This window comes from Puma concolor, chromosome E1 (genome assembly GCF_028749965.1).
Source record: "Puma concolor isolate L17-30 chromosome E1, mPumCon1.1.hap2, whole genome shotgun sequence".
NCBI classification, from domain to species: Eukaryota; Metazoa; Chordata; class Mammalia; order Carnivora; family Felidae; genus Puma; species Puma concolor.
In genome coordinates, this window is record NC_141680.1 from 44226297 (window position 1) to 44245736 (window position 19440).

The following is a 19440-nucleotide window of genomic DNA, read 5'->3' on the forward strand; positions in this document are numbered from 1 at the left end:
CTTCTTGGCTATACCTTGATCCTCCAGACCTGTTCCTGCCTCAGTCTGCCCTACTTAGGGGCTAATGTATATGTTGTTCCTTTTGCCTCATTCTTCCCAAGATAACTTATCCATGTGGTTTGTCTCCTCATCCTCTGGGCTTTATTCAAATGTTAGTTTCTCAGTAAGATCTTCCCTGATAACCCTATTTAAAATCACGGAGCTTAGTATTCTGAACATCCTGGTCTCTTTCCCTAATTTTATTTTTCTCCATAGTAGTTACACTTTCTAATATTTAATGTAAACTCCATTAGAGCAGAGGTGTTTTTTTTTCCAGTTCTATTCCCTTCTATATCCCTAGCACCTAGAATAATGAATGACACATAATAGGCACTAAAGAAAGATTTTTTGAATAGGTGAGAAGAAAAATAGGAAAGAACAGAGAAGAAAATGTAAGTGTCAGTCCAGCATCTGAATAGCAGAATTTCCAGAAAGAATGGGGGAAAAAAGGAAGGAAGAGCATATTGAAGAAATAACATTTTCTGGTTCTAAGAGCCTGAATGTCCAAGTTGAGAGGGCCCAGCACAATGGATGGAAAAATAGCTTGCTGCCTGGTACAGCGTTGTGAAATTTCAGGACACATGGGATAAAGAGGGTCTTACAGCTTTCCAAAGAAGAAAAATAGGTCACAAATGAAGGATTGAGAATTGGAATGATCTTGGATCTCTCCAAAACACCAGACTAAGGAGTAATTCCCTAGAAATTCTGAGAGGAGAGTTTGAACCTAGAGATCTATATCCACCCACCCACCTACCCCCAAAAAAGAAGGAAAGAAAAAAAATCTTTATCCACCCAAATCATTACTCAACTGTAAAAGGGGAAAATGACATTTTTCAACCTGCAAGCTCTCAAAAAAAAAAAAAAAATCTATTTTCCACGGACTCTTTCTCTGGAAGACACTGAGGGAAGTTCTACAGCAAAACAAAGGAGTAAAACAAAGGGAGACTTGAGGTCCAGAAATCAAATCCAGCCTGAGGAAGAAGCGAAAGGATTCCCAGGGTAACCGTGTGGAGACACTCCAGGATGACTAGTGTGCAGCAGGCCTAAAAACACACAATCCAGATGAAAATAAGAGGACACAGGAGGACAGAGGCCCCAAGAAGGGGCAAGCCAGAAAGAATATTGCTGGGATACTAGTGGATCTGAAAGGGACATTTTCATTTCTCCAAAGTGTATACAGGGGAAGTCAGTGACAAGAATATAGAAAACCATGGAAAGAGAAAAGAAAAGAAAAGAAAGAAAGAAAGACAAAAAACTTCAAGGGAAAATATTATAAGGAAAAAGAATTTTTTAAGGTTTTATTTTTTTAAGCAATCTTCACACCAACATGAGGCTTGAACTCACAACCCCAAGATCAAGAGTCACACACTCCACCGACTGAGCCAGTCAGGCACCCCCTATAAGGAAAACATTTAAAGATAGTAATTCTACTCTGTAACATGGCTTAACTGTGAAAAATACCTACAATCACAGTAATATAAAAACTGAATATTGGGCGCCTGCTGGCTCAGTTGTTAAGCATCTGACTTCAGCTCAGGTCATGATCTCCCAGTTCATGAGTTCAAGTTCCACATCTGATGAGCTCGAGCCCTGCTTGGGTGAGCTTGCACCCTGCTTCTGGTGAGCAGGAGCCCCACTTCAAGTGAGCTTGAGCCCCACTTTTCTCTCTCTTTCTGCCCCTTGCTCACTTGCACCCTCTCTTTCTCTAAAAAAAAAAACAAAAAAACCCTGAATATTGATCTAATAAAAATGTTTAACAAAAGTATATAGTGAGGGTATAGGAAAGGAAAGGGGGCTAGTTTGGGAGATATAAGTCTTCTTCCATAATGGGAACTCAATAGGTAATGTCTACATTTGAAAAAAAATCAAGAAATATTAGTATGAGCATATTATTTAGAATGAAGAAATATTGGACAGAGGCATGATTAAAAATAAGGAAGAAAGAGCTAAAAGAGTTGAAAGCAGCTGCCTCCAAATAATAATTAGTGGTGAGATGACTTTTTTCATAAAAAGTCATGCAGAATAGTTTGACTTTTTAGCCTATGGAAATAATATTACTTCAATTAAAACCAAAAATTCAATTTAGTGATTGAAAAAAAGGTCCTACCAGCCAATTCTCTATTCTTTCACTTCTTGCAGGGATAAGACAACATAGAAAAGAGTATCACATAACTCAGATTTTTTTTAATGTTTATTTATTTATTTTGAGAGAGAGAGAGGATGTTTGTGGGCAGGGGAGAGGTTAGAGAGGGAGAGAGAGAATCCCAAGCAGGCTCCATGCTGTCAGTACAGAGCACTACTTGGGGCTCAATCCCATGAACTGTGAGATCATGACCTGAGCCGAAATCAAGAGTCAGACACTTTACCAACTGAGCCACCCAGCAGCCCCTCGGATTTTTCTATACTTGGCCAAGGAGAACAGTTGTTAGATATTTTGAAAGTTTATCCCTATTTAGCAGCCTTTGGGGTGGGGCTTACTATGTGCCGTGCTTGCAGCAAGCTAATAACTCCACATGCATTATCTCATTTGGTGCTCACAGCCACCCTATGAAGTAGGTACTATGATTAGGTTTTTTTCCTATTTCCCAAGTAAGGAAACTGAGGCTTCTATGAATTTACCCAAGGTCAAACTCCTAGTAGGAGGTGGAGTCTGGATTCAAATTGGGTCTGCCTGGGTCAAGAGTCCCACCTCTAAACCTCTACTCCCAGATGCCAAACTAGACATTTGTCCAGTGGGAACCAGCATAGGGAAAGGCCGGCACTGTGAAGGCTGAAGCTGATGGGAACAGGAAAAGGGCGGGGCACTGAAGGCAAAGGAGGAAGGAGCTGGGACAGTCTTAGAAGGCCCTCCTTTCCTCCAGACCTCCCCAATCCCACCCTCACCCAAGGTCAGACTCCTGGTAGCCAAGCAGCAAAAGTGGGACTGATCTATGAAGCCCCAGCCTGCAAGAGTGTAGGGTCAGTAAGTAATGATAGAGGCTGTGTAGGAGAGGGAGAATACCTTTTTCTCTACCTTTTTAGGTTCTCCACTGGAACTCCTGTAACCAAAGACAGACTAATAAGAGAAAAGCATACAGATTTATTTAGTATAAGTTTTAAGTGACACGGGAGCCTTCATAAGGAAATGAGGACCCAACTGTAGAAAGATAGGATAGAACAATATAGTAAACTGGGAGAAATGTAGCAAGGCCTGTTCATTCAGATTCCTCCCTGTATCCCTCAGTCTTCAGAGATAAGGGTGCTTCTTCTCTCCAGATATAGAGAGAGCACTTCTCACATGACAGTTTTCTGACATGCTTCAGGGAGTTAGAAAGCCCTTTCTGCATCTATGATTCCTTAAATTTCTTCAGCTTGAAACATTCAACATGTCACAGTGCCATATTTGGGGGTTGCATGTCCTGAACTCCATCAGCTGGAACCCGCACATTTTGGAAGGCACAAAGGGTAGCTATTTTATTTATTTGTTTGTTTTTGCATGGTTGGGGGAGGTGCCTTGCTTATCTGTGAAATCAGATTTCTGTTCCTTTCTCATTATGGAGACAGGCATTTGGGATGGTGAAACCAACAGCTGCCTCTCCTTGGGCCCTGTGGACCCAGCTGTGTCTCCCAAGGAGTCCTGGGTACAATGTGAGGGAGAGCAGACCCCTGCTGGCTACACGAGGGACTGTCCCGGGGCTCTTCCAATGGCTCCTTTCCACTGCTCTTTCAGGGAAAGGTAAGAGTAACTCCTACTTTCTTCTCGAAACTTCTCTGATAATCCCAATAATACTGTAACATAGCTGTCACTGCTTACACAGCCATTTTGTGGGAGACGACACGGAGGCTAAGGCAGGTAGTGTCACATGGCCAAGGTCATACATGTAGTAAGTGAAGAGCTAGAACCAGAATGCCGTGTCCTTCCCATTTCACCACTGCCTCTCTTAAACTCGTAACAGCAGCACTTATACACATTTTAGTGTTTACATGCAATGTATGGGTGTTATTTCCTTTAATCTCAATTCAAATAGCTGATACAACAATTGTCCTCATTGGGCAGATGAAGAGGAAAGGTTCAGAGACATCAAGTAATTTGTTCTTGGTCACATAACTAAAAAGATTCGAAAGTGATGTGTTCATCCCTGCTCAACCACAGAAAAGACAGGAACTGAAGTGTGTAAATTGGGATAGAATTTAAGACAGTGGGAAGGGGCACCTGGGTGGCTCAGTCAGTTAAGCATCCCACTTGAGCTCAGGTCATGAACTGATGGTTCGTGAATTCAAGCCCAGCTTCAGGCTCCATGCTGACAGCTCAGAGCCTGGAACCTCTTCAGATTCTGTGTCTCCCTCTCTCTCTGCCCCTTCCTCGCTTGTGCTCTTTCTCTCTCTGTCTCAAAAAATAAACATTAAAAAAAAAAAAAAAAAAAACAGTGGGAAGGATGCCTGAAGGAATTCAAATGCAACTCAAAAAAAAAAAAAAAAAAAAAAATAGGGGCACCTGGCTGGCTCAGTCAGTGAAGCATGAGACTCTTGGTCTTGGGATTGTGAGTTCGAGCCCCACGGTGGGAGTAAAGTTTACTTAATGAACATTTTTTTTAATCTTTAAAAAAAATAATAAAAAACAAAAGCAAAAACGCTGCTGGCTATAGGATGCCCCTGTGGTAGATGGCCAGTACGCTTCACCAGCTTCCTGGAGTGCATTCTTCAGCATAGTCATTTGTTTTATTCACCGAACATTTATCATGTGCCTAGTCTTGAAGCAGCCCTGCTCTGGGTGTTGGAGATACAGAAGTGACATGGCGGGAAAGGTCCTTCATTGAGTTTCTTTTTTCTGGTGTGGGGGGGGGGGGCGCGGAGGGAAGCAGGGAGACACAGAAAATATACAAGTAAACAAATGAGATCATTTCAGATAGGGCCACGTGCAGAAAAGATCATAATACCCAGTGATGTGATATGATTGAGAGGAACTGGGTGAGGTTACTTTAAATTCAGCGGACAATTCTGAAGAGGTGACATTTGAGCTGAGAGCTGGGTATTATAAACTGGGGCAGACAGTTCCAGGCAGAGGCAGGGCCTGTAGCACAAAGCTCTGTACTCGGAAAGGCTCCACCCTCGGGTTGATGCTCCATTCTTGGTGTAACTGTTACATCTTGAAATTCTTAATAACTTTTGAGCAAGTGCTCTGCATTTTCACTTTCCACTGGGCCCTGCATGTTCTGTAGTCAGTCCAGGTCAGAGGGACCACAAGGGGTAGGGAAAAGGATTTAGAAGTGAAGTGGAAAGAGAGGCAGGAACCACTCACCAAGGAGGGCCGTGAAGTCACAGCGAGGAGCTGGACTCTGCACAGAGGGAAAGCTTTGATAGATTTGAAGAAGAGGAGCAACGTGACCCTGTTTACATTTCCAAGAGATCCCTCAGGGGTGCCTGGCTGGCTCAGTTGGTAGGGCATGTGACTCATTTGACTCTGATCTCAGGGGTCATGAGTTCAAGCCCCACACTGGATATCGAGCTTACTTTAAAAGGGAGAGGGTGGCGGGGCAGGGTGGGGGGGCACCTGGGTGAATCAGTCAGTTAAGCGTCCAGCTCTTGAGTTCGGCTCAGATCATGATCTCACAGTTGGTGAGTTTGAGCCCCAAATCAGGCTCTGTGCTGATGGTGCAGAACCTGCTTAGGATACTCTCTCTCTCCTTCTCTCTCTGCCCCTCCCCCACTCATTGGAGCATGCATGAGAGTGTGCTCTCTCTCTCTCTCTCAAAATAAATAAATAAACTTTTAAAAAGAGAGAGTGATGGGATTCCTGGGTGAATCAGTCAGTTAAGCGTCTTATTCTTGACTTCAGCTCAGGTCATGATCTCATGGTCCTGAGTTTGAGCCCTGGGTCAGGTTCCACGCTGTGTCAGTGCAAAGACTGTTTGGGATTTTCTCTCTCCGTCTCTTTCTGCTCCTTCCCTGTGCTCATGTGCACGGGCTCTCTCTCACTCTCAAAATGAAACAAATATTTTTTAAAAAAGATTGTCTCTCTCTCCCTTTGCTCCTTCCCTTGCTTGCATGCTCTTTCTCTCCCTAAAATAAAATAAAATAAAATAAAATAAAATAAAATAAAATAAAAAAACAAATGACTTCAAGATTCCTGGTGTGAGTAACTAGGTGGAATGTGGAATCATTTGCTGAGATGGGGAAGGTTGTGTGGGTGGTGGAAAAATTTGGGAGGGTATCAAGAGTTGCACTTTACTTTTTTTTTTTTAAGACTTTATTTTTAAGTAATCTCTACACCCATGTGGGGCTCAAACCCACAACCTCAAGATCAAGAGTCACACACTCCACCAACTAAGCAGGCCAAGAGTTGCACTTTAGACCTGCTAAGTCTGAGATGTCTCTGAGAATTTAAATGGAAATGAAATCAATTGTCTATGCAGATCTTGACTTTAGAGGAGATTCTCAAAATGGGGTCAGAATAACACGGGAGTGCTTGTTAAAAATGCAGATTACAGTGCCCCACCCCAGTTCTGCCAAATCAAAATACCACACCCACCTGCCAAAACATGATTCTGATGCTCATGAATATTTGAGGCCAACTGTTCTAAGAATTTCTTCAAGGAAAGGGGCCAAGGCATCCTCTTTCCTTCTGCAGATTCTTCAGGCTGAGTGACGAAACAATCACTTAGTGAGACTTCTTGACTATTTAACCTGGGGATTACCATGCTAGGACATTTAGTAAGAATGATCTGTGACCCCCGGGACCAACCAGACATTGAAGGAGACAGATAGTAGATGTAATTGTCAATGTCCACCAGTCAGGTATAGGGATAGGAAGGAGCCTGTAAGGGGCACAGTGTGGGTTCAGGGTGCAACTCTGAAGAGGCCAACTCTCCTTTACAGGGGATGATGTGAAAGAACATGGAAGATCTGAACTAGATTTTTTCCTCTTTTTTCTCTTTATTTTTGCTTATTTTTTCCACATATCAGCATAAACAATTTTTTAATGCACACAAGTTTGGTGTGGTTTTATTTTTTTAAGTTTACTTATTTATTTTGAGAGATAGACACAGAGAGAGCCTGCATGCCCCGGAGCAGGAAAGAGGCAGAGAGGGAAAGAGAATCCCAAGCAGGCTCTGAGCTGTCAGCACAGAGCCCCATGCAGGCCTTGAACGCACAATACCCCGAGATCATGACCCGAGCGAAACCAAGAGTCAGAGGCTTAACCGACTGAGCCACCCGGGGTCCCTTAAAGCAATTTTTAAAAACTGTGTTTTATTTCCTTTCTTTATTTTAATATTTTTTATTAAGGGCTATGAAAATATCCAGAAAGATAAATGAATGTGATGCAATGATATATGTCCTAATATGAAAAACTTTCAGTACATTGTTTTCCTTCACAGTGGCCTTCAAATCACAGGAGGCAGTGGTTCCCTGCCATTTCTTCTATTACACGCTGCAGAATTTCTGAATCAGTATCCTGCCCTCAGTCTTCTCATTTATAAATCAAATTCATTTTCAATCCATTGTTTAGAGGGAGTGTATGTTTTTCTGTTCCACAAAGAGGACTTTTGTTTTCACAATCAGATCATAACGTAGGAGAGTCAGTTTCTCCCGGAGTCGGCTTCTCTTAGTGTTGAGGAAGTAACCCGTCCCAGCTTGGCTCAGCATTTCTACCAGAATGGTTTGTGACTTGCTCTTGGCAACTTTTTCTCAGAGAGGAAAGGTTGAAAGAGAAAAGAAAGTATCAATTTATTATCTTTCTTATGCAAAGTTCATATAAATCTCTGTAATAAATACATAAGTCATGAAGTATGCCATGGGTTGTCACTCAAGTAACTACTTGTAGGGATCCGCTAAGATTAGGTGACCACAGACAGGAACATGGCGATAACACCCCCACAGTCTCCAAAATTTAAAAATTGTATTTTAGAGTGAAAACACGTGCACAAGTGGGGGAGAGGGAGAAGAATCATTTTTAAAAATATTTATTTAGTTTTGAGAGAGAGAGAGAGTGGAGGGGAGGGGCAGGGAGAGAGGGGGACAGAAGATCTGAAGTGTGCTCCACACTAACAGCAGAGAGCCCAATTCGGGGCTGAAACTCAGGAAATGTGAGATCCTGACATGAGCTGAAGTCGAACACTTAACCAACTGAGCCACTCAAGAACTGGGAAAGAGAATCGTAAGCAGGCTCCATGCTAAGCATGGAGCCGGAAGTGGGGCCGATATGGGGCTCGACATGAGGGTCAGTCTCACAACCTTGGGATCATGACCTGAGCTGAAATCAAGAGTCAGATGCTCAACCCTGATTCAGCCACCCAGGCACCCCTTGTTGTTGTTAGTTTTAAAGAAACAGTATCTTATTATTCACACCTGCACCTTGCTTATCTTACTCAACAATACCTTGTGAAAAGTTCTCGAAGACTATTGGACCGGCTCTCATTTTTTTTGTTTTAAAGACTGCATAATATGCCATTGTATGGCCATGTCACCATTTGCTCAACCATTTGCTGATGGACATTTATTCAACCATTCACTGATGGGCATTCATTGTTTCCAGTGTCTTTGCAACTAATGCTACATTGATCATCTTTGTATTCTCCTTCCTATGTATGGGTGGTCCTGTTTCCATGGGGCAAATTCCCAAGGCTGGGATTGCTCAGTTAAAGGAGGGTTTTTTTTTTTTATTTTATTTTAATAAATGTTGCTGGGTTATTTTCCAGGGAAGCTGCATCACCTCCTTCATTCAATAGTGTCCAATAATACCCAAGAGTGCACCTTTCTCCATATTCCTGCCAGGAAGTGTCTTTGCTCCCTTTAATTTTGGTCAGTGTGGTGGGTACAAAGTGACAACTTATTGTTACTTAATGTTTCATTTCCCTGTGTACTTGTGAATCTGAGTCTTTTAAAAATTACTGTTTTTCCATGAATTACCTATTCTTGGCCTTGCCATTTTTCTATGGGGTTGTTTATCTTTTTCTTGTCGATTTGTAAAATCTTTTTGCATAGTGGAACTATTACCCCATGATTTGCCATTTGTGTTACAGGTTTTTTTCTAAATCTACCATTTACCGGGGCGCCTGGGTGGCTCAGTTGGTTAAGCATCCGACTTTGGCTCAGGTCATGATCTCATAGTTATCGAGTTTAAGTCCTGCATCAGGCTCTGTGCTGACAGCTCAGAGCCTAGAGCCTGCTTCGGATTCTGTGTGTCTCTCTCTCTGCTCCTCCCCCACTTGCACGCGCGCTCTCTCTCTCTCAAAAGTAATGACAAATAAAAATATTTATTAAAAAAGAAAAAAAATAAGTAAATCTACCGTTTACCTAACAACTGTGCTTATGTTCTATTTTCCCATCCCCAAACCATTTTAACTTTTTTCCAGCTTTATTGAGATATCATTGACACATAACATTGTATAATTTTAAGGTATATGACATGGTGATTTGCTATACATATAATTGCAAAACGATTCCTTTTTAACTTTTACATAGTCAATTTATTTTTTTCTTTTTTCTTTGTTAAGTTTATTTATTTATTTTGAGAGAGAGAGAGAGCATGCACACATGTGCACAAGTGGGATAGGAGCAGAGAGAAGAGACAGAATCCCAAGCAGGCTCTGTGCCATCAGCACAGAGCCCAATGATGTGGGACTCGAACCCACAGACTGTGAGATCATGACCTGAGCTGATATCAAGAGTTGGCGCTTAACAGACAGCCACCCAGGCACCCCTATTTGTTTTTTTCTATTACAGCTTCCAGGTTTTTCAATCTTAGTTAATATTTTCTCACTCTTTTTAAAAAAATTTTTAAATGTTTATTTATTTTAGAGAGAGAGAGTGCAAGTGGGCTGGGGAGGGGCAGAGAGAGAGGGAGACAGAATCTGAAGCAGGCTCCAGGCTCTGAGCTGTCAGCACAGAGCTTGATGTGAAGCTCGAACCCATGAACTGTGAGATTGTGACCTGAGATGAAGTCAGATGCTTAACTGACTGAGCCACCCAGGGGCCCCAATATTTTCTCACTCTACATCATGCATGCAGACTCCTAGATTTTCATACAAGATTTTATGATGTTTCTGAGATATAACAGACATGCCATTTAAGGCATTCAATGTGTTGCTTTGATACATTTATGTATGCAATATGATTACTACAGCAATGTTAGCTAACACCTTATCGTATCACATACTTATCATTTCTTTGAGTTGAGAACAGTTAAGATTTATTCTTTTAGCAACTTTGAAGTTTATAATACAGTACCACTTACTATAATAACTATATTGTGCATTAGATCTCCAGAACTTATCTACTAGCTGTGAGATGAATTTATTGTTTACATTTAAAATTTTAATCCACCTAAGCCTCATTGTTGTATATAGGATGAAACTCTTATTTTATTTTCTTCCATTTGGAAAGCATGCTATTGGGAAATCATTTTTATATTTTTCCCAATCAACTAAACCACCCCCTATGTTATATATTAGAATTTCATATATTGTGGGACTTATTTTTGGATTCCTTATTCCGTTCTGATCTTCTGATCGATTTGTCTACTCCCATATCAATGCAGTATCGATTTAATTACAGACCCTTCATGGTCTCTTCTCACACTTGGTAGTCCTTCCTACCAAGACTACCACTACTGTGGTAGTCACACACAAGTCCTTCCTCACTCTGTTCTTTCTCATACATTCCTTGGCTCTCGTTATCATATATAAAGTTTAAGATCATTGTAACCAATTCAAAAAACTTTTTTTGAGCTGGGAATGGTTAGAAGAGCTGATTGAAAGGGAGAGCCTTTCAGAAGGTACAGCAAGGGCAAAGACTAAGCAGGCAGGAAACACTGGACTGGAGTGTGGTGGGTATCACTGTAGCTGGGGACCCAAGGGGAGAGGGAACAGGGAGAGGGTTGGAGGGGACGTTCTTTACCGTATCCTGTTTTGGCACTTAAGTTATGTCCAACTTAGGGCAGTCACACTCCTAGTGCCCAGTTAGGTCCCGGTGGACCCGGAAGTGTGCAAGCAGCTACTAGGGCTGCAAATGAGTATGTGTGTGCTGCCACCTACTGACGTGCTGAGAGAATGCAGTCACCTTCGAGTTTCCTGGCCCGCCCCAAGTTGATCTCAGATCCTGGTTTCCAGACCCCAGGCTCCCTCTCCAATCAATCTCCAACTCTGAGGAGGAGATGTGTAAGGGCCAACAGGGGTTTAATGAAGCAGTTAGTAGGAGGAGTCCTTTTTTTTTTAAGTTTATTTATTTATTTGGAGAGAGAGAGAGGGAGAGAGAGAGAGACCCAAGCAGACTCTCCACAGGCAGCGCGGAGCCCGAAGCAAGGGGCTCGAACTCAGGAACTGTGAGATGGTGACTTGATCTGAAACCAAGAGTTGGAGGCTTAACCAAGTGAGCCACCCACGTGCTCCATGGAGGGAGGAGTCGTAGAATGCACCCCCAGATGCCTGGTCGGAATCAGAAACTACCTCAAACCTTCTGAACCTGAATTTCTCCCATCCCCACTACACACCCTGATTTGCCAGGATCTGGAGCCTGTGGTGGGGCAATTCCTGCATTTCCTGAGCCAGTCATCTAGTGTAGGAGACATAAATCAATCCATAAATTTATCTGATAAGTAAACAATTCAGGAGAAGCCCCAAGGTGCTGCCACTGAATGGGAGACAATCACTTCTGGCTGTGGGGTAAGAAGGCTCTAAGGGGGCAGGAAAGAACGGGGCTGCTGGAAGACATGGAACTGGAGGCCGTCTTTGGGGAATGGCTCCAGTTTGAGTCAGCAGGGAAGGGAGAACGTATACCAAGTGGAGGGAATAAAGAGGCCAGTGGGACTTCCATTTCTAGTAATGATGGGCTAAGTTATTCAGACCAACCTTACCACTGAAAGCAACTGCAAATGCTTTATAAAATATTTTTTAAATCTCCTTAACAATAGCACAAATATATGACAAGAGAGTTATAAATTTCCATGGCAAAGCCTAAGAGAGAGTGGGATCCCAGAAAGGCATTAGAATATGGAGCAGAAGTGACCCAGAATGCAGAAAAGAGGGGCGAAATGAGAAAAGATGTTGAGAGACTTGGAGGATACATTGAAAATGTTTAACAAAACTTGATCTGGGGCGCCAGGGTGGCGCAGTCGGTTAAGCGTCCGACTTCAGCCAGGTCACGATCTCGCGGTCCGTGAGTTCGAGCCCCGCGTCGGGCTCTGGGCTGATGGCTCGGAGCCTGGAGCCTGTTTCCGATTCTGTGTCTCCCTCTCTCTCTGCCCCTCCCCCGTTCATGCTCTGTCTCTCTCTGTCCCAAAAAATAAAATAAAAAACGTTGAAAGAAAAAAAAAATTAAAAAAAAAAAAAAACTTGATCTGAGTTCTAGAAGGAAATGACAAGAGAATGTGGCAAGGGCGAGATTTGAAAGATAATGCCAAAGAATTTTCCAGTACTGATGAGGCATCAATCCACAAGTCCTGAAAGCCCAGAGAATCCCAAGCAGAGCAAATAAAATAGAATGCACATGTAGATATATCACAGTGAAACTTTAGAATGACAAAGAAAGAAAGAAAATCTTAAGAACAGCCTTCTCACCAGCAGTAATGGAAACTAAAAGACAGTGGAATGATATCTTGAACATGCTGAAAGAAAATAATTTCTAGGGCACCTGGCCGGCTCAGTTGGAGCACACGACTTTTGATCTTGGGGTCCTGAGTTCGAGCCCCACATTGGGCATAGAGATTACTTAAAAAAAAAATAATAAGTAACTTCTGACCGAGAGATCAAGAGTAAATTTTCAAACAAGCAAAAACTAAGAAAATTTGCCATTAGCAGAGCTTCACAGAAGGAAATTCTAAAGGATGCAATTCAGACAGAAGTTATCAAACATGGAAGGTCCGAGACGCAAGGAGTGAAGACTTGCACATGAACGTTCATCGCGGCATTTTTCATAATAACCAAAAAGTGAAAACCCAAATGTCCATAAGCTGATGAATTCGTAACCAAATAGTGGTCTGTCCATACAATGGAATCGGTCACAAAAAGAATTAAGTATTGATACATGTTATGACGTGGATGAATCTTGACAACATTATATTCAATGAAAGAAGCCAAACACAAAAGGCCACATATTATGTGATTCCGGCAAATCCACAGAGACAGACAGAAGGTAGGTTAGTGGTTGCCAGGGTCTACAGGAAGAAAAGAGTGGGGAATGACTGCTAAGGAGTACAGGATTTCATTTTGGGGAGACAAAAATATTATGGAATTAGATAGCAGTGACGGTTGTACAATTGTGTGAATATTCTAAAAACCACTGAGTTGCACATTTAAAATGGTGAATGAGGGGCTTCTCAGTGTGTCAGTCGGTTAAGTGTCTGACTTCAGCTCAGGTCATGATATCAAGGTTCTTGGGTCCAAGCCCCACGTTGGGCTCTGTGCTGACAGCTTGCAACCTGGAACCTGCTTCGGATTCTGTGTCTCCCCCTCTCTCTGCCCCTCCCCCACTTGTGTGCGGTCTCTCAAAAAATTAATTAATTAATTAAGGGGTGAATGATATCTCAATAAAAAAATAAAAATCTTAAAAAAGTGAAAAGATATGTACATAATCGAAAAAAGCATTGACGGGGTAAACAATAATACTAATGCCCAGTGAGGTTAAAAAGGAGAATTTAAAATGTACAACATAGGGGGCCTGGCTGGCTCAGTCGGTAGAGCATGCCACTCTTGATCTTGGGGTTATAAGTTTGAGCGCCACGTTGGGTGTAGAGATTACTTAAAAATAAAATCTTTTAAAAAATAAAAAAATAAATCATCAGGGAAATACAAATTAAATACAGGGAAGTACAAATGAGATACCACCTTCCACCAGTCAGAATGGCTAAAATTAACAACTCAGGCAACAACAGATGTTGGCAAGGATGTGGAGAAAGAGGATCCCTTTTGTGCTGCTGGTGGGAATGCAAACTGGTGCAGCCACTCTGGAAAAAAGAGTATGGAGGGTCCTCAAAAAATTAAAAATAGAACTATCCTACGACCCATCCGTTGCACTACTAGGTATTTACCCAAGGGACACAGGTGTGCTGTTTCAAAGGGGCACATGCACCCCAATGTTTATAGCAGCACTGTCGACAATAGCCAAAGTATGGAAAGAGCCCAAATGTCCATCGACAGGTGAATGGATAAAGAAGATGTGGTATATATATATATACAAGGGAGTATTACTCGGCAATCAAAAAGAATGAAATCTTGCCCTTTGCAGCTACATGGATGGAACTGGAGGGTATCATGCTAAGTGAAATTAGTCAGAGAAAGACAAATATCATATGACTTCACTCCTATGAGGAATTTAAGATACAAAACAGATGAACATAAGGGAAGGGAAGCAAAAATAATATAAAAACAGGGAGGGGGACAAAACAGAAGAGACTCTGAAATATAGAGAACAAACAGAGGGTTACTGGAGAGGTTGTGGGAGGGGGGATGGGCTAAATGGGTAAGGAGCTTAAGGAATCTACTCCTGAAATCGTTGTTGCACTGTATGCTAACTAACTTGGATGTAAATTTAAAAATATATATATGTGCAACATAAATGATACATGAAATTAAAGTATTCCACGGTCCAGGAGAAAGGTAAGTAACGGTATTGATTAGGGATGCCTGGGTGGCTCAGTCTGTTGAGCATCCGACTTCAGCTCAGGTCATGATCTCACAGTTCGTGAGTTCGAGCCCCGCATCGAGCTCTGTGCTGACAGCTCAGAGCCTGGAGCCTGCTTCGGATTCTGTGTCTCCCTCTCTCTGCCCCTTCCCCGCTCATGCTCTGTCTCTCTCTGTCCCTCAAAAATGAATAAACATTAAAAAAAAAATTTTTTTTTTAAAGGTATTGATTAACTTCAGACTTTGATGCACACTGAAACTTTCAGGAGACGGGCCCAAACAACATGCCCTATATGTAAATATAAGATGTAATTTGTAGCGTCATCACTAAAAGAATAGAAACAAAGTCACAGAAATGGCAATAAGGCCTAGTGTGGCCCCTTTGGGGATCCAGTAAAATCTATTTACAGTAACACCTGGCTACTTGAGATTAGTGTTATTCGATGAAGCAGACAGATTAGAAGAATCACAAACAGGGGCCCTTGGGTGGCTCAGTCAGTTAAGTGTCCGACTCTTGGTTTCAGCTCAGGTCATGATCTTATGGTTCGATTCATGAGTTCGAGCCCCGCATCAGCCTCTCTACTGTAAGCACAGAGCCCGCTTTGAATCCTCTGTCCCCCTCTTTCTCTGCCCCTCCCTAGCTTTCTCTCTCTCTCTCTCTCTCTCTCTCATTCTCTCTCTCTCTCAAAATAAATAAACTTAAAAAAAAAAAAGAAGAAGAAAAGAATCACAAACAGAACCTTAAGGGTTGCCTGATTCACCCTACTCTTTCATACATAATTTCTGTAATTTATCACCTAGCTGTGATTAGCTAGGTGCTAGGGCCACAGGGCTGCATAGTCTCTGCTTTCGTGGAACTGCGTGGCCAGGAAAGGGGGTGGAGATACGAACCAGAGCCTACCACCCAGGGACTGGTAGGTCAGACTGAGGAGCTCACTGTTGATGCCAAGAGCGGGGGAAAGTCATTGAAAAGTTTTCAGGACGGGACGTGATCATGCCAGCTGCTGAGCATAATGGATTGGAAGGAGATGGTGGAAGCAGAGAGCCTCTCCAGGGTTTTCACTGAAAGGCAGTGAGGCTGGAGCATGGTGGCCAGATGTGAGAGAGACAGTAAATGGAGAGAGAGTAATTGGGGGTGTGAGAAGGGAGGAGTCCAGGAAACTGAGAGGCAGAGGTCCAGGGATTTGCCAGCGTCCTCAAAGAGCTGGCGGCTGAGCCAAGGCTGAGACCAGACCAGGGTCTTTCCACCACACTGTTTGAGACATGCCGACACCCAAGTGGAAATACAGGCAGATGAGAATCAGACAGTCTGGAGCCGGGAGGCCCAGATTTGGCATCCTCAGCCTATATGTGATGGTTAAACATACGAGAGGCCAAGTTCTTTGTGGAAAGAGTATGTGGCAAAGCTAGGAACCCGGGCACAACGTCTGGGCTAGCACATGGAAACAGAACCAGCAAAGAGCAGAGCAGGGTAGCTTCTGGTTTACAGGCCACCAGCTTTACCACTGCCTTATGCTGGGCCTTTCCCCTAACCTCGGTGAGCCTTAGCTTCCATGGTGGACAGATTCTAAGATCACCTCCTCGTGTTCACACCCTTGTGTGATCCTCTTCCCTTAATCGTGGACAGAACCCAAGACTTGCTTCTTACTTTATAGAATTCACTCCCGTGGTTGATTACATCATACAAAATGACTTCTTGTTAGCCAACCCATGCTCTTTGCTGGCTTGGTGAAGCAAGCAGTCACGTTAGGTGTGATGGTGAGTGTTATGTGTCAGCTTGGTTAGGCTCCATAGTCCCCAGTTACTCAATCACATGCATATCTAGGTGTTGCTATGGAGGTAAATTGTAGGTGCGGTTAATACCAACAAGCAGTTGACTTTAAGTAAAGATTAACCTCGGTAATTTGGGTGGGCTTCATCCAATCAGTTGAAAATCCTTAAAAATGAAACCAGTTTTCCTGAGGAATAAAGAAGAAATTCTGCATCAAGACTACAGCATCAGCTCCCGTCTGAGAGTTTCTAGTTTGCCAGTCTGTCCTATGGATTTCAGACTTGCCAGCCCCCACAATTATGTAAGCCAATTTCTTGGAATAAATGCCTTTATACACACACACGCACATACATACACACACACATCCTACTGGTGCTATTTCTCTGGAAGACACTGACTGATACATTGGGAAAGCCCATGTGGCTTGCAGCCAGCAGCCAGCAAGAAGCGGGCCCCTCGATACTGTACCCTGGAGGAAATGAATTTTGCCAACAATCTGATCGAATTTGGAAACAGGCTCTTCTCCAGTGAAACCTCCAGATGAGAAAACAATTCAGCAGACATCTTGACTGCTGTCTTGTGAGACCTTGGCCCAATAAACCATGTCTGGACTTCTAACCCATAGGAACTATAAGATAATAAATGTGTGTTGTTGTTGTTGTTGTTTAGTGTTTATTTTTGAGACAGCGAGAGACCGAGCATGAGCGGGGAAGGGGCAGAGAGAGAGGCACGGAGAGACACAGAATCTGAAGCAGGCTCCAGGCTCTGAGCTGTCAGCACAGAGCCTGGTGCGGGGCTCAAACTCGTCAACTGCGAGATCATGACTTGAGCCGAAGTCAGATGCTCAACCAACTGAGCAACACAGGTGCCCCTAAATGTGTGTTGTTTTAAGCCATGAGGTTTGCAGGGTTTTTTTTTGTTGTTGTTGTTAAAATGGTAAGATTTTGTTTTTAAGAAATCTCCACACCCAATGTGGGGCTTGAACTCACAACCCCGAGATCAAGAGTCAGATGCTCTACTGACTAAGCCAGCCAGGCACCCCTGACGTGATTTGTTTTATAGCAATAGAAAACTAATACACTTCCCCATCTGTAAAAGGGGGGAAATAACAGTAGTCACCTCATAGGGCAATTGTGGGGCTTCAGTGAGATAATCCAACAGTGGGCTTAGCACAGTGGTTGGCATACATTTAGTGCACAACAAATCAATAAATGTTAACTCAAATTTCTCCAAAATTATTTAGCAGTCGTCAAAGTATCAGAAACCAAAAGAGGAACGTCCAGATACCTGAAGCGCTTGGCCTCACTATATCTCACATAAAGGAGATGGGGCGCCTGGGTGGCGCAGTCGGTTAAGCGTCCCACTTCAGCCAGGTCACGATCTCTCAGTCCGTGAGTTCGAGCCCCGCGTCAGGCTCTGGGCTGATGGCTCGGAGCCTGGAGCCTGTTTCCGATTCTGTGTCTCCCTCTCTCTCTGCCCCTCCCCCGTTCATGCTCTGTCTCTCTCTGTCCCAAAAATAAATAAAAACGTTGAAAAAAAATTTAAAAAAAAAATAAAAAAAAAAAAAGGAGAAAACTAGTCTTGATAATTTCTGAGAAGCAGTAGATCTCATGGAGTTTCAGTAAACACACTGGTGTCAGACTTATGGTGAGCCTTATGCTGCTCAGTTCCGTCTGGCTCCGCTGTCTGTCAGCTGTGTCAAAGAATAGCACCTGGCACATAGTAGGGCTATATAAGCATTAGCTGCAAAAGCGATATTATTATTATTAATTTTATTGTGATGATTACTATTATTTGCCTCTATTATTATTATTATTATTATTATTATTATTATACTATTATTACTATTACTATTACTTGCCTCTAACTCCCAGCCCTAGAAATTAATATAGTACACATTTATACCAACTGAGCAAATAAAGGACGGACACTTACAATTCAGAGGTTCAGAAGTTGCTCTCTCTCTCTCTCTCTCTTTTTTAATGTTTATTTATTTTTGAAAGAGCGCAAGCGGGGAGGGGAAGAGAGAGGGGGACAGAGGATGGGAAGCGGGGTCCGGGCTACAGGCTGACAGCAGCCGGATGTGGGGCTTGAACTCACAAACCTCGAGATTATGACCTGAGCCAAAGTGGGACGCTCAACCGACTGAGCCCCCTCAGGTGTCCCAGAAGTTGATCATTTTCCATAAACTTCCTCCGTCCTCGTCAAGGGATTCCGATTGTGTGATCTCCTGGGGGGTATCTGGGGATCAGGAAGGACTCTATCTGGTACAGAACTTGGCGCGCACAGCGTTTTGTCACCCCTTCCCCTAAATTCCAGTACCATTTACTCTTGCTGCTGCCCCAGGTCCCCCAAATCCAGCAGAGGGCGCTGTGGCCTCAAAATGCAGCCCGCAGCCGTTAACTGCTGCCTTCTAGAGGCCAGACGCCAGGGAGGGAGGGTACCTGCAGGAGGGGTGGGCCTGACTAGTTGCCCTAACTAGTCCCTTTCTCCAAGCACTCAGCAAACTCCCCATCACCCACTGCTGGCTGGTTTTCTAAACCTCACCCTGCTCTTTGAAGGCTTCAGAGCTCTAGACCTCCCTTCTTAGAACCCCAGAAGCTTCATTTCAGCAATGAATCATATCGGCCTTATGCTGCTCTGTTACTGTTTCCAAATTCCATGGCAGCACAGCTATAAACCTCCGTCTGGCCCTCTGAAGGGCCTTCTGCCAGCCACCCACAGCCTTCTCTTCTCCAGTCCTGTTCCAATTTCTCCAGACAAAACTCACTCACCCCAACCAGCTTTTTCTGCTTCATTCTGCTGCAGGGCAAAGGACTATTTCTTTCATTCAGTCTCTCAGCTAACAATTGTTTGGGGCCAAGGTTCTCATCATGCAGAGATCCAGACAGCCAGCCTTGATTGAGCAAATACTACTATGTGCCACATGTTGTCCTAAGCACTTACATACTCTTCACAATAACCTATAAGGCTTGTTAGGCCCATTTTACAGATGAGACAATTAAGGCACAGAATGGTTAAGGGACTGGTCTAAGG

The 19440-nt window shown here is 43.2% G+C and overlaps 1 protein-coding gene and 1 long non-coding RNA gene across 3 annotated transcripts in view; one reads left to right on the forward strand and one right to left on the reverse strand.

The window, feature by feature from the left end:
- LOC147574392 (uncharacterized) overlaps positions 1-19440 on the forward strand; it is a 32879-nt gene that overhangs the window by 2662 nt on the left and 10777 nt on the right. The window contains exons 2-3 of one of the 2 annotated variants that reach the window (XR_015244198.1): positions 3583-3754; positions 7395-8012. Coding sequence is in view for 1 of the 2 variants with exons in the window: in XM_086687523.1 (XP_086543649.1) it covers positions 3583-3754 (172 nt within the window). In the remaining variant the exon portion in view is untranslated. Of the gene's footprint in view, positions 1-3582; positions 3755-7394; positions 8013-19440 lie in introns of those variants that run through there. The other variant, XM_086687523.1, reaches the window with a different exon arrangement.
- LOC147574393 (uncharacterized) overlaps positions 17975-19440 on the reverse strand; it is a 91072-nt gene continuing 89606 nt past the window's right edge. The window contains exon 3 of the long non-coding RNA XR_015244200.1: positions 17975-18147. This is a non-coding gene — a long non-coding RNA (uncharacterized LOC147574393). The remainder of the gene's footprint in view (positions 18148-19440) is intronic.